The 15977-nt window shown below is 38.6% G+C and overlaps 1 protein-coding gene across 9 annotated transcripts in view; it reads left to right on the plus strand.

Annotated features, from left to right (window-relative positions):
• Positions 1-15977, plus strand: part of CCSER1 (coiled-coil serine rich protein 1) — a 695806-nt gene that overhangs the window by 431212 nt on the left and 248617 nt on the right. For all 9 annotated transcript variants that reach the window (XM_054065343.1, XM_054065342.1, XM_054065341.1 and 6 more), the window contains one exon: positions 8041-8118. In XM_054065343.1, the coding sequence (XP_053921318.1) occupies positions 8041-8118 (78 nt within the window). The remainder of the gene's footprint in view (positions 1-8040; positions 8119-15977) is intronic.

Below are 15977 nucleotides of genomic sequence, written 5' to 3' on the forward strand. Positions count from 1 at the left end.
ATTCTGTGTTCTTTTGGTCATTTCATTCACAGAGATTTAACAGAACTATAACCCTCAATGAAACCTCTACTTGAGCGTACTTGGGTGCATTCCCACCAAGTTGTCCTTTTTTTTTTTTTTTTTTTTTTTTTTCCCAGAATGATGGATAGTCCCCTTGGGGATAATCACAGCCAATTTGCCACTGTGATTCCAGAATAATGCGTCTAAGTTGTGGCTTTTTAGCTTTAGTTTTTAGTACTTTATCTGTTCAGTGTTGAACCGTGCTGTATCTGCTTTCTTAGCCTATGATTGAGAGAGAGCTGGGCTTTTTGCTGGGCTTCACAAAGCATTTTTCAAGTGTGATGTGATTTAGCTATACCACAGCCGATCACCAGAACTATGCAGTATATATTAAGTTTTCTCCCCCAAAGGAAATTCATACCAATAGGGACTCAATTTCTATGGAAATAACTGTCATATAGTCTATTCTGTAGCTTATTGTAGCCAGCCAATTAGACAGAATAGATGTTGAAGAGCAGACTTTCGTGCTACTTGTTATTCCTTTGCTCTCATTGCCTAACCACTGCTGTTGATTAAGTTTAATCCCAAAGCACATCAGAATTAAAAGACTTTGCATTTTTATAAGTCTTCTGTAAGAAAGCTTTTCTCCCCGAGCTCTGTGGGAAACATAAATTGTTTTTCACAGAGGGGTAAATGCCTGAAGCAAGGGAAATGATAGCACATAAGTTGTAAATCTGTCTGCAGTGCTGATGCCAACAATTGTAGGCTATTCGGCATGTATGCTGAGGGAAAACCCAAATAAAACAGATCTGTCTTCATATAGTTGCCCAGGCACCTGTGCAGACTGTAGGAAAGAGAGGTTGACTTATTTGAGTATGACGAGATTTGAATGTGAAAAGTTAAGTTGTGAGATTTTTTTTTTAATAGAAGTAAGAATAAAGGTGCAACAGCTGTTAGGGAACACAAAATATCTTTTATTTAATGTTATGAACTAGACCACCTAGAATCTTAAGTAATGAAAGTCACAGCTCTAGTGGCTAACATACTCACAATTCCTCCAAAATAACTAGAACAATAAGTTTTACTGTTTGATTTAGTATGATCATCCAAGGTAATTTTCCAGAAATTTCTTTTTGGAATTTGCATTTAATCAATGAGAAGTGGTTACTGTGCTGTATGACACAGTAGGAAAACTAAGAGAATGGTTGCAAAAAATAACTTTGACCTGTTCACAGTCAAAGCTGTGAAAATTGTTGTAATGCTTTTCTGTTCAGATAAAGAACACTGTAAAAAGCCAGTAATGTCTTTCAAGATGTATTAATCTATATTGACTTCCTAAACATAAGTAGTCGGATAGTAATTGACTCTGCTTTGTCTGGTAGCTGTCAGATGTGAAGACAGAGCACATTTTTCACTTACTAATTTTATCTTATGTTTCACTTAGCCCTATTTTATCTGTAATGTTTTTGCATGCATGTGATCAGCTCACACCTGTTATCTTCCTATTTCAGCACCTTTTGAGGACTTATTACAAATGTAGTAATAAATATGTAAAGTATGTAAGTAATGACACTTGTACTAGCAGTAGTTGGAGATATGAACTACATGTGAAGGAATCATTCTGTTGATCATGGTCTACTGATTTTCATTAGGACTGTTGAAATGATTTAGTTATTAATCTCAATGATTTAAGCAGCAGTGTCAAATGGTGGAGAACATGTCCTTCCACATTGTTCTCTCCCAAGCACATGCACTCTCACAAGCACACAGATATGCGAGAGAGAGGGATTGCAATGAATGTTGCTGGAAATGTTACTATGAGTTATCTGACTTAAAAAATTGCCAACAGCTCTTCTTGCTTTTTGCTAATTAGGATGAACCTAGGGTATGAGAATTTTTCGTGTTCTAATCCTTGTCACCTTGCAAGTGTACTCTTAATGCTATTTATAGGAGAGAATTAACAACACACGGAAGGATAAGAAAAGATGTTCGTTTATGCTCTGTTTTAAAGTCACACAAAAGGCCTCTGCTTGTCTGATTTTAAAAATCTAAAAGTACCTCGAAAAAAAAGCATCCCTGTTTCGTCTTTAGAGTTTCCTTTCACCGGATGACTTAAGGTGCTTATGGAGCCAGAGCACCTGACATTACAGAGAGAGGCAACGTCACCTGTTTTGTGTTTACCCTGTAAAGAAGGAGGAAAAGGAAGGCTCTATTTGCAGACTTTTTACTACCTGATATGTTATAGGGAAGGTGCAGCTGATTCTTCTTTGATACATGCAGTGAAAGGGCACAAAGCATGATGATGGGACTACTTAAACTTCTGTGATTCTATGAAGCGTCTCAAAAGAAAAAATACGGGCGTTAAGGAAGCACCTAGGAGGACTCTGAAAGAAGATAACTTTAGTGTTTTAAAATGGCAGGAAAGTCTCAAGGAAGCTTCAGAATTTGAAAAATTGCTTTAAAATGTTAGTTCATTATAGTAACAGTCTCTAGGTATAGTGATATGATAGTAATTGGAGGCTGCTATAGGAAAATAATGTCCAGGTAACTGCTTTCTTTGTTATGAATTAATGTTAAAGTATGCTGCTTGGCTTCTAAAGATCTTTACTTGGTTGATTTGCTGTAGCTGAGAAAAACGGACAGGCTATTAATTCCAGAAGTCCTTTTTCGGTACCTGGGCACTTGGAATTTAGTTAGACTTTCCCATTTGTATTAGCTTAATAAAAAGCGAATGCAAAGGGTTGCCTACCTTTCCAGACTGCCTCTTGCTTAGTGCCGCAAACTGTTGCATTCCCCCAACAGTGAATGTTATCTGTTCTAAGGCCAAAGAGCAAAGTGACTGTGCGGACTCACATCAAACTGCATCCTAGGTAAAACATTTGCAAAACCAAAATTAACTGATGCCTGGATGTAAACTCATTTAAAGTAACTATTTTTAGTACGATTTTGAAAACAAAGTATTTGAGCAAAGGTGCAAATCCCTTTCTTTGTTGGTGAATAGGACCTTCCTGCAGTTGTAGCTCATGAGCTGAGATCTGTGTCTGAAATGCTTTGCTGTATGTGAATAGTAAATCTATGGCCAAAAGCAAATAGTGTGGTAAATATTTAGGGAATGTTTCCAAATATTTACAGTGGATTATAATGTAGTAAAATGACAGTAGTGTCAGTTTATACTTTTTCTTTGTTGTAGAATAGGAGTAATATGTGTTTTTGTGTGAAGAACCACTATACTTTTACAGAAACAGTTACACTGAAGTTTTGCATTTAGCTTGGCTTGTATAGTATGTTATACTTTATAGCTCTAAAATTCACATGACAATGTGTCTCTCCCTCTCTCCCTTGCCCTGGCTTGTGGTCCCAGTTTCCACGCCTCCACAGGGAGAGGGGAAAAGGAAATGAAGAAGAGACTTGTGGGTTGGAAACTATATAAACTAATATAAATAAGAAAATAATAAAATATACACAAATATGTGAAATTGAACTGCTTGATTACTCTATATCACTACTGGTGCTACAGGGCAGGCACAGGGAAAGTCCCAGACTGGACTCAGCAGCAGATGGGAGCTGGATTCCGGACCACATGGATCGGGAGCACACAGATGGATGAGGTCCTCACTGGACATCGACCATCAAAGAAGAGAGCTTGACCCTCATGATCCCTTAGCTTTATACTGAGTGTGACATTTATGGAATGAAATACTCTGTTGGTCAGTTTTGGGTTGCCTGTTCTGTCTGCCCCTCCCTGCAGGTGCGACCCTCTTTGCTCCTTTCATTTACAGTGTTCTACCAACACATTGAGGATTGCCTTGGTTTCTATAGCATTAAGTGCTTATAACAATGGCATTTCTGCTACCAGTGCCCCATTAATTTCTTTGTAACTATAAACATTGAGCATTATCACCTCTAGAGACAGACACTGCCTGAAAAACATACTCTTAACTTTCAGAAAATGAAGTGAATTAGAAGAAGCTTAACTGAAAAGTTAGGAAATTGGTTCTGCTTTAGCTCAAACCAGAATAAAGTGTAACAATTTTTCTCCAGAATTTTGCCATATTATATCAGTATAAAGTCTGAGTATTGATGTAGTCAATGCAGCATGAAATTATATTTAAAGTATCAACTTATCATTTTTAGAAGTTTTTATGTTGGAAAGAACATATTATAATAGGTTTTGATATTTAATACCTTTAATATTACTAAAATTTTTTCATAAGCAAAGGTACGTCTTTTGAAACAGTGACTTTACTCTGGCGATAAGAATTCTAGAAATAAAGTAGTGCAAGTTAGGGGAACATAACTGGGATGAAACAGAATAGCAATTAAGTATGAGTAACCTTTTCTAGTAAAACGCTATTTTCTGTCAAACTGTAAGTTGTCTACATTACTGCATGGAAAATATTAATCTCCATGATTTTAAACTTTCTGCAGACTTGCTGCATTGCTGGAAATAAGATTAAATATTAGGTTGGTGCAAAAATAATTGCTGGTTTTAACTAGCAACTTTAAAGCAGTGTATGTCAGCATAGAACAAAATTTACTAATCAAAATGAGAACAGTTAGAATCTGCATGTTGCTGCCAATAAGAAACAAATTTATTTATTCCAATAGATTAGAATTCTGGAGTCCTGGAACTAATGGATTCTTTGGAGGCATTTTGAACTGCTGCTTGCTTGTGGAAATCCTTCTCTTGAAGGAAGTTGTTAAGATGCTGGAAAATGTTGTAACTGGTGGTAGAGAGATCTAGTGAGGAAGTGGGGTGAGGTAGAGTTTTGTAGCCCAGTTTGTGCAGCTTCTGCAAAATCATGGATGAGAAATGCAATCAAATGGTGTTATGGAGAAGAATTAGTCCTTTTTGATTTACCAGTGCTGGGTGTAAACATTGTGGTTCTTGGTGCATTTGTCGATTTCCTGGCAATGCTTCAGAAGGTTGTTTGGCAAAGTCCCATGGGAGACAGTCCTTCAGGGCAAGGGAGCCCACGAGGGCTGGGTGCTCTTAAAAAATGAAATCCTAGCAGCTCAGGAGCAAGCTATCCCTGTGTTCCAGAAAAGCAGCCGGCAGGGGAAAAAGCCAGCTTGGTGGAGCAGGGAGATTTTGGGATGCATCAAAAAGAAGAAGGTCTATGAGCTTTGGAGGAAAGGGCAGGCATCTTGGGTGGGCTACAGGGAGGAAGTGAGATCATGCAGGGAAAAAATCAGGAGGGCTAAGGCCCAACTAGAAATCAAATTGGCTAAGTCTGAAAGATAATAAAAAATCTTTCTACAAATACATCAACAAGAAAAGGAGGATTAGGGAGAATATTCAGTCCCTATTGGATGAAGAAGGAACAATAGTGACAGGGGTTAAGGACAAGGCTGAGGTACTTAGTGCCTTCTTTGCCTCAGTCTTTAATAGCAAGGAATGTTGTACCCTCTGTGAACAAATCCAGGAGCTAGAGGAGCAGAATGAGGCTCCCATGATCCAAGAGGAGGCAGTTAGAGACTTGCTTGCCCAGCTGGACACCCACAAGTCTATGGGGCCGGATGGGATCCACCCAACAGTATTGAAGGAGCTGGCAGATGTTCTTTCCAAACCCCTTTTCATCATCTTCCAGCGGTCCTGGCTGACTGGGGAAGTTCCACTAGACTGGAGGCTGGCTAATGCTGTGCCCATCTACAAGAAGGGTTGCAGGGAGGATCCAGGGAACTACAGGCCTGTCAGCCTCACCTCAGTGCCGGGGAAAGTCATTGAACAGGTAATCTTGAGTGCTATCATGAAGCACATGCAAAAGAACCGGGTGATCAGGCCCAGTCAACATGGGTTTACAAAAGGCAGATCTTGCCAAACTCACCTGATCGCCTTCTGTGACAAAATGACTACTGGATGGGGAGAGAGGCTATGGATGTAGTCTTCTTGGACTTCAGTAAAGCCTTTGACACAGTTTCTCACAGCATTCTGCTTCAGAAACTGTCAGCCTCTGGCCTGGACAGGCGCACACTCTCCTGGGTTGAAAACTGGTTGGATGGCCGGGCCCAGAGAGTGGTGGTCAATGGAGTTAACTCCAGCTGGAGGCCAGTCACAAGTGGGGTTCCTCAGGGCTCAGTACTGGGTCCAGCCCTGTTCAATGTCTTTATCAATGACCTGGATGAAGGCATTGAGTGCACCCTCAGCAAGTTAGCGGATGACACTAAGCTGGGTGGAAGTGTCGATCTGCTGGAGGGTAGGGAGGCTCTGCAAAGGGATCTGAACAGGCTGGACCGCTGGGCTGAGGCCAATGGCATGAGGTTCAACAAGGCCAAAGGCCGGGTACTGCACTTGGGGCACAACAACCCTATGCAGTGCTACAGAGTGGGGGAAGAGCAGCTGTAGAGCTTTACGGAGGAGAAGGACCTGGGGGTAATTGTTGACAGCCGACTGAACATGAGCCAGCAGTGTGCCCAGGTGGCCAAGAAGGCCAATGGCATCTTGGCTTGTATCAGAAACGGTGTGACCAGCAGGTCCAGGGAGGTTATTCTCCCTCTGTACTCAGCACTGGTGAGACCGCACCTTGAGTACTGTGTTCAGTTCTGGGCCCCTCACCACAAGAAGGATGTTGAGGCTCTGAAGCATGTCCAGAGAAGAGCAACGAAGCTGCTGAGGGGGCTGGAGAACAAGTCTTATGAGAAGCGGCTGAGAGAGATGGGGTTGTTTAGCCTGGAGAAGAGGAGGCTGAGGGGAGACCTTATTGCTCTCTACAACTACCTGAGAGGAGGCTGTGGAGAGGAGGGAGCTGGCCTCTTCTCCCAAGTGACGGAGGACAGGACAAGGGGGAATGGCCTGAAGCTCCGCCAGGGGAGGTTCAGGCTGGATATCAGAAAAAAATTCTTCACAGAAAGAGTCATCGGGCACTGGAACAGGCTGCCCAGGGAGGTAGTCGAGTCACCTTCCCTGGAGGTGTTTAAGGAACAGGTTGATGAAGTGCTTAGGGACATAGTTTAAGGGAGTGTTAGGAATGGTTGGACTCGATGATCCAGTGGGTCCTTTCCAACCTGGTGATTCTATGATTCTGTGATTCTCTGCTGTGATGTTTTTTCCATGATTCAAGAAGTTGCAGTGGATATTTTTTTTTGCCAACCACTGAATAGTGGCCATAACCTTCTTTTGATGTAGCTTCATTTTGGGGAAGTGCTCTGGTCTTTTGCCTTAGTGCAGCTGTTGCACAGAACATCATCGGTTGTGGTGTAGAATGCATTATTTTTTTGTCACATGTCACAGTGCAATCAGGTAATTGATTGGTTTTGTTGTGCAAAAGAAGCACAGAGCAGACTTTGTAATGTCATTTTTTGAATTTTCATTCAGCTTGTGCATCACCCATTTGTTGAGCTTTTTTGATTGTGCGAACATCGAACAACTGTTGAATGGTCATCAATTAATCTTCAGTCTCGAGTTGCATTGCATGAGTTTGCTTCAATAACCGTCCTCAGGTTGTTGTTGCTTATTGTAGAGTGATATCTGCAACCCTCCTCATCTTCAAGGTTCTTGTTCAAAAATTATTGAGATTCAGAGGGACAAGGATAGGAAAAGCAGAAATCAGTATAATGAGCCAAGAAATGTTTAAGGCTTTGCTAACGTGTTTGCATTGGGCAAGGGGGAAGTCATCTCAGCATTATGATACATGGTGGAGTTTGCATGTTCCTTAATGTTTCTTTAAAAAAGTGGTTTCTTTGCTATTGGAATGGTTCTGGTGTTTGCAAGAGTCGCTGCTGCTGCCCAGTGCTATATACCCGTATCTGCTCTGAAAGAAGGTTGCTTTGCATCATGCTCCAGTGACGTCCTTCTTATAAGCCCAGCTTTGCCTCATAGGTGGACTTCATGCATCCAAAAGTTTCTGTTTAAGAGAAAGATAAATTGATAAAAGGAAATAGCAGTAAGGAAATCAAACTCCCAATGAGAACAGGGCCATAACAAATCCATTTCTGAACAATTGTCTATGTATGAGTTCTGAACTTATCTGGATATTTATAGATGCTAAATCCGTTGAGGAAAAATATGACTCACCTATGATATGTTATTTTGTTTTACAGGAAAAGGCTCAGTGCTTTCAGAAGGCTCTTGCTTCCCAAGCAGATAAATCCACACAGACAGACCTTGTAGGCCATGATGTAAGTAGCTGTATCAAACAGTATTTTTTTAATCGTCTTTGTGGGTGCTCAGGCTTTGGTCAGCCTGTTTGCCTCTGCTGCTCTTGTGTCTTTGCATTGATTTAGTAGGCTTTACTGGAACATCATTCATCCTTTGCTCTTAAATGATTCTCAAATGCCTCCTGAAACACGAGAAGGTAATTACAACTACCTGCCAGCGTGCCAATGCTCTATTAATTTTATGCCTTACAGAAAGCTGAGAATTAGCATAAGTGAATGTGGAAGATATATATTAGTGGATTCTATTTTTTTTTTAGTATTCATTTAAACATTTATTGACATGTTAATGAGATTATGTTTATATTCACCATATGCTGTCCAAACAATATTAAAATTTTGTAAGATAATAGAGTAAATACAATTTTGCGAAGTGATGTTAAATTTCTGTTTTCTAAAGAGCATCTGTTTCTGCTAGAAGGTGAATTGAAAGTATGTATTCTCATGCAAGAACGTAGTCAAGGAAGATTCCTTTACTGTAGAAATATAGATTTTTTTCCATTTTTTTAAATGCAAGTATTCTGTCTGTGGGACTTTGGTTGAATATGTGTAAGAGATTCTCTTGTTGATATGAGCCTTATTGAAAAATCGTTGCTTAAGAATGTTACAATGTGGAATATTCAGCTGAGTTCTATTTTGTTATTTGAGTAAAATCTAATCATGCTTCTTACCAAAGACTGTTCTGCAAAATGAGGTTGTGGTTCTGCATTGATGTGTATCAACATGCTGCTTCCAATATATAAAAAGACAACTGGCATTAAAGCAGGTTTTTAAACCTTCCTTTCAGTATATTTTATATTAGTGGGGCATTAAACTTCTGTCTTCTGAGTCTTCAGATGGTCTTCTGAATATAAAAACATCATTTCACTTTTTAATCTGAAAAGTTCTTGAGGCAAGCTGCACTTTGGTGTTCTTTCAAACTGTCTTTAAAGCTGATTCAAGACAGGAATACTAAATTTATGTGTAAAAAAGTAAAATACTTCACACAAAGATATAGTTATAATTATTATTTTTACATCTATCACTCAACACATTTGAGTGTTGTGGGTTTTTTTTTTGAATATTTTTTTATTGAGGGTAAATAAGCCAGTACTTAGTGTACCTATCTGCACCACATTCTTGTTTGTGAGTTGCCAGATATGAACACTTCTGTTCTACTGTGTCCGTGAAATAATGTGTGTTGGAATTTACTGGAACTGTGAGGTGTGTGTATTAATGGTAGAAATCCCATAATATTAAAAAATATGTGAAAAGTTTTTTGTCTGTTCCAATGCTATATACTTTTCTTCTGGGACTAATTATCTCTAACAGCTACTTTATCACATCTTAGATGTTAAATAAAAGTCTTCCACTAAAAACTAGAATAATCAATTTGTAGGGTTGGTTTCTTTTTTTTTTTTTAACACGTATAATTTATGCATTTTGTTGTTCTTTCCAAGATAAAATATGTGGTATCTCGTATTGCAGAGATCCATGCTGTTAACTGTTCCTTTGGAGTTTGGGAGGGGGAGGTCTTCTGTCAGACAACTGCCAGTTCTGCAATAAAATTAGAACCCCTTGCCCCAAACAGATGTAGTTTTCTGGCTGAGATCAGACTATTAAATATAATAAGAACAATATTTTTAAAAAATAATTTTCTTTAGCGGCATTCTCCTCAACATTACTAGAACCAGGTCATGTTTGCAGTCATGTTTGCAGTCATGTGTTTTCATATGTAGAAAGGTGATGCAATGCAAGAACAAAAAGAAACAGGGAATGTTTTTTTCTGGGACTACACATACACCTGTATTTTTCTTGTACGGAGTACTTGTGAAAATCACAAGAAATTGATTATAGAGAAAGTTGAACTAATCTACAGAAATAAGACGTGATTACTGTTATCATCATGAAGAGAATTCAGTGAGGAAAAATGTGCAAATAGTGTTAACACGTTTCGTAATAGTATCCAAAACTTTTGGTCACTTATGTATTAATTGTGCAGGTTTTGTAGGTAATGATAGGTTCAGCTGTGTTTCTGTTGAAACCAAATGGCAATTAGATTTTTGTTCTTTCCTACTCTACGAAAAAGAGCAAGTTGTAACCCTGGCAGGGAGTATCTGTACCTCATTTTATTCAGAATGTGCGTGTGTATAACAATATTGTGCTAATGTGAAATTAGATTAAATGGAAAAACACAAAACATAAGAGAATGAAAGACATACTTTTCACCTCATTAGTCACACATTCTGAGGATAGCATGCATTGAATACGTAAGATATCTAGTTTAACAAGTAAGCAGAAAATTTAAGTTCATTCCATTATCAGTATGGATTTGCTGCTCTAATTAAAAAAAAAAGAAAAACAAACCAAAACAAGCCAAACAAAACACAAACAAACAAACAGAACAAAACCAAAAAATGTCACCTGTTTTATTTCTCCTGAATGCAACTTTAGAAGCTAACAGTAGTCAGATAAAAGCATTATCAGGAATTTGAGTAGCATTAATTCGTCAATGTTGTACAGATATTGATACATGCTTCAGAACTTAGTATTTCAGAAATCCTTAAGTTAGAGTTTTGCTAAATAGTTTGTTTTATATTCTTTCTTTTTTTTTTTTTACTGTACAAGCTTAATAGTTGCTGATTTTACAGTGCAAAAACACCTGAGATAGGCTAAGCCCCCCAAAGGAAACAATGCTTCATTTTGTTTGACTTCTCTCAGCTACTGGAGGCATTGTCCAGACTATTCTTTTAGCTTTGGAGTTCATTTAGATGTGTTGTTAAAAGTAAATAGAAGTTCTGACTTGGACTTAAATGAGGAACTAATCCTTTCATCCGCAGGGTGTACAGTAATGAAAAAAGGCTAGAGGCTAGTCTATATTTAGGAAGAAATAGATGAAGAAGGCGGAATTGCAGTGTTTCAAAAGGAAAAAAATGTTCTTTTCTCTGTGAAGCTGCTCTGAAAAAGTTTAAATATTGTCCACTCTTTTGGGTAATTATTTGAGAGGTTACCAGAATGGAAGTTAATATGTTGTGGTTTATGTTAGTGGATACATCATAATTACAGTCAGATTCTAGCTGTGAAGATGATCAACAAAGTTTGGACCATGCATTCTCCTGCAGTACTTCTAGATTGTTGGATAATACTTCTGCTAGATTTCTCTGTTTTCTCCCATGCAGCCTACTGAGATATTTCAACGTAAATTGCTTTAGAGTACTCTATTAGCAAGCAAGCGGAAGCCAAATCTGTAGCAGTGAAGATAAGATTTCTTATAAAGAAATGTTTGAACTAGAAAACACACTGCTTAATCTCTTTTCTGTATTAAAATTATCTAATATGAAACTTAATTATGGAATTAAAACTATGTTTAAAATAAATTTTGATAAGGAGGAAAAAGGTCTTCCATGATGAGAAGTGCTACAGTTTCCTTAAGTGATTAAGATGACCACTTTGCTACATGACTAAATTGAGAGTAAAATATCAAGCCAGCTGCCACGTGCATTCAAAGGAAGATATTAGAGACTAATGCAAGTTTCTTAGAAAGCTAATTGCTTTCTACTGCAGAATGTTAGGGTATCTCCACCTTATGATAGTCCTAAATTTATTTTGGTTTCCAATATTTGTACTGAGAATAATTTAAAACATTTTGAGAGTCTTGCAGACATGGAGACCGCTAAATAATCAATTATTAATGTGTCTTAAATAATCAATGCTGGATTAACCTACTTCACCTTTTTTTTTGTTTGCAAAGCCTTATTTTATTGAGAGATAAGGAATAATTTCTTCTATGTCGATCAGGTTACTAAAACGGACTGGAAGATGAATAGATACAGTCAGTCTCCATTGTGATTGCTTACGAGATCATGTTAAGTGATGCAGTCTTATAAGGGCTGCCAGCTAAATAGGTAGCACAATGTATCATGCAGGCTTCACATAAACAGTCTGCAGTGTGGGCCATTGGTAATGAGCTTTCATTAAAATGTGTCTTGAAAGCAGAATTAAACAATCATAGTACAGTTCTCTCTCTCTGTTACCAAAAGAAGTCTGACTCAGCACCACTTTGTCAGTCCTTATTAGTCTTTAGATGAAAAGAATTTGTGCTTAATTCTATTCTACACAGAGTAGGAATTCCTGTGTGCTGACATGATTTCTAAAATATCTTTTCTTTGTTTGCCTTGTGCTGATATTACAGGTTTCACATCTCAGAGCTGCTATTCTGTTTGTTCTCTACCTTTCATACTGAGAGTAAAGCTCATGTAAACAGGTTTTGGTTTGTTCTTTCACTCATTCCTTATTTAATGAGAATCCTTTCCAGTACAGGGGTCCTTAGATTTCATGCTTCTAGAGTCTCAGACAACAAACTTGTGTGATATTGGTCTCAGTCTGCTTACTGTCTGATTCGCATAGCTACAAGTAAAAATTACCTTTCCTTGGTGATCACCAAGTGTTGTGTTTACAACAGTGCTGGGTGATACACGAGTAGGCACTGACTATAAACACCTGTGAAACCATGCAGTATTAAAAGTAATAAGTTCCATACTAATACACTTTCAGGGGATTTTTTTGTGGCTTGCCGTCTGTTGGACAGCCTGGGCACTGCTCCCTGGAGACCCTTTGTGTTGCACTAGGAGGGATGAAGGCATGAGGGATGAAGAGGTGGATGCTTTAATTATTGACGGAGTCGATGGGAGACAAGCACATCCGATGATGATCAACAAGTCTCGATTTATTGATACGATAGGCATGCTTTTATAATAGCAGTAATAAGGCTCATACATATTACAAAAGTAAGGCTCATCATTGGTCCGATACAGAGTGTCAGCCCTGCCTCTATTGCTACATTCCTAGGATGTTTGTGGTTTTTCTAGGTCCTGTTTTTATCTCCTGTTATCGCCTAACTTCTTGCTCAGGGAGACTGTGGCCTTGTACGAGGCTGTTATTATTTCACCAGCTGTATTTTCTCACGTCTCTTCTCCTCAAGCCATGTCTCTACAAAAACTCTCCACAAATTATTCCCACTCCCACCTTCCTTCTATAGTCCTCATCTTCTCTGTCAGCCATCCAGCATGGTTTATGGATGCTGTGAGGGACTGTGTTGCATTGTGTCCTTGTGACAGTTTAGGTCCACCCAGCTAATCTTGGCAGCTGAAACAGTGCAGTTGAGCTTCCAAAATCCCTCCCCCTCCACACGCTGCAGGGAGAGGGGAGAGCAAAATGAGTGGAAAAAGACATGCAGATCATAAACTAAAATTACAGCTTTAATGAAATGATATTATTAATAATAATGATGAAAATAATTAGAAAGTAGTAAAATATATGCAGATATATGAGGCCATGGCCCCACCCCTCAATGACCAAACGTCACCACAAATGCTGCACAGCAGACACAAGAGAATGGGTCCACGGCTAGCAGGGAGCTGGACTCAGGAACTGGATTCAGGAACATATGGATATGGGATCAGGAACAACCAGACGGATGAGGTCTTCACTGGACGTTGGCCATTGCAGGAGAGAGAGACCCTAATGATCTCTCAATTTTACACCAAGTATGACGTATATGAGATAGATACCCTGTTGATCAGTTTAGGGTCACCTGCCCTATTCACCCCCTCCTCGCAGGTGCCGCCACCTTCCACCAGCTTAAAGATGGCCTTGGTTAAGTATAAGCATTGGCCTTTTTGCATACCAATGCCCTGTGCCCTGTGTTATCACTTCAGAGAAGAACACTGTCTCAAAAAGATTCAGTTAGCTTTCAGAAAAATTAAGTTACTTAAAGCAACTGAGTTAGTCACAAAACTGACTCTAATTTACAACAGAACTATAACAGTCCCCTCCTTTAGGAAGGCAGGGAACAGAAGAATACTAAAATTTATTTTCTATCATTGTCATGGTTGAGCCCCACCCAGCTTGATCAGCAGCTAAACCTGAGAAGTTGTGTCTCAATCCCTTCCCTCTCCCTCCTCAAGTAAATGGGAAAGGGAAAAGAGACTTGCGTGTTGGAAATTAAAACGGCTTTAATGAAACAATACTAATGATAATATTAATAAGAAAATAATAATGTATATTCACATCTATGAAATTGCCCTCCCTGCTTGTGATGACTATGTCATACTGATGCTGCAGAGCAGATGTCGGCAAAGGTCCTGGGCTGGACTCAGCAGCAGGCAGTAGGTGGACTCAGCAACTGAATTCAGGAACACATGGGTCTGGGATCGTGGCAAAAAGACAGATGAGGTCTGACAGCCATCAAAGAAGAGAGCTTGGCCCTCATGATAACTCAGTTGTATGCCACGTGTGACATATATGGACTAGAATATTGTGTTGATGAGTTTTGGGTTACCTGTCCTGTCTGCTCCTCCCTGCAGATGCACCCCTTTTTCACCTCTTTCACTTACAGCATTCTGCCAACTTGGCGATGACCTTCAGGGACAGTTGTAAGTGATGGACTTTCTGCATACCAGTGCCCCTTTACTTTGGTGATAATAATAAATTTTAAATGTTATCACTTCTAGAGACAGACAGTGTCCAAAAATAAGCAGCTGACTTTGAGAAAGTGAAGTTACTTAGATTAGGTTTATCTGAAAGATTAGAAAACTTACTTTAGCTCAAACGAAAACAAACGTATACAGTGAAATAAGGCAACCTCATGCATACTATACCTTTCTCTAATGCAAAATTATTTTTAAAAAAGTAATCAGAAAAAACATGAACCATTTCAATCTTTGCTTTGCTTGTACTTCTGTGAACTTATTTGTATCTGGATATCCAAGTTCTTCTTGGCATGCTAATTCCTTTCCCAGAACATCCTCTAGCAGTCATTTTCTTTTTCTCACGTCCCAGTTCCTCCTTTTAGTATACCATTTCAAAATCTACATATGTTTTAGGATGTCCTACTTGTGCAAATTCTGTCAAACTTTTCATCCATGAATACTGAAATATTATGCTGAAACTTTTTTATTTTAATGATTGCCTCCCACCAACCCTTACCAAACTTATTACCTCAGCATCGAACTCCTGGGTACTTTCTGTTTCCATTCCATTTAACCATGAAGTCATCAACGTGAATGAATTTTTACACCTACTACTGCTCACTGGAAGGATAAACAGTTCAAGTTGCCAGTGCTGAACTTGCTTATGCTGAGGGTTTGGTGTCTGTGGTGCTATGCAAAAAGCAATACTTGTTTTCACATAAACAAAAGTCAAAAGTAGGTTCTAGGATGGAAACTAAGACTCGCTTTACAGAAAGACAGGCTTCCACTGATCTCTTTAATTCTGTCACTAATTATCAACAGATATTATGCATTTAATTTTGCCATCTCTAGGCATAAAGAACAGTAAAATTTACATTCTGAAGTGATGCTCAATTAGTATGAATGATCCTCAGTTTTGATTTGTTGAATGCAAGTTGTCTTCTGATTGCTTGTATAAATAAAATTTATACTGTTTAATTATTTGTAGGGATACGTGGCTTGATGATACAATAGTTGAGTTTCCTCATAGACCAGAACTTATTATAACACTGTAGTCTCCATAATCTTTAAAAATATTATTTCCCTGCAATATACTTCGCAGTAACGGTGTAGTGTTTTTCTTGCCTGTTAAGTTTTCCATCTTTCTACTTATTCTGCATTCCTCTGTCATAAACTACTTCTGTCTTTATATCTGCAGTTATGCTGTCGTTATCTTGCTTTTAAAGTGTAATAAAATATGAGGCGCTTAAAAATATTGACCAGATTTACTATCACTAACTTTTGCTTAGATGTCTTGGGGTGGAGGAGAGAAAAAGGAAAGGAGGGTGTTTAGTTATTACTACTTATTCATACTAAAAGTTCTTTTTGTTGAAG

Source organism: Cuculus canorus, chromosome 4, assembly GCF_017976375.1.
Source record: "Cuculus canorus isolate bCucCan1 chromosome 4, bCucCan1.pri, whole genome shotgun sequence".
In the NCBI taxonomy this organism is placed as follows: Eukaryota; Metazoa; Chordata; class Aves; order Cuculiformes; family Cuculidae; genus Cuculus; species Cuculus canorus.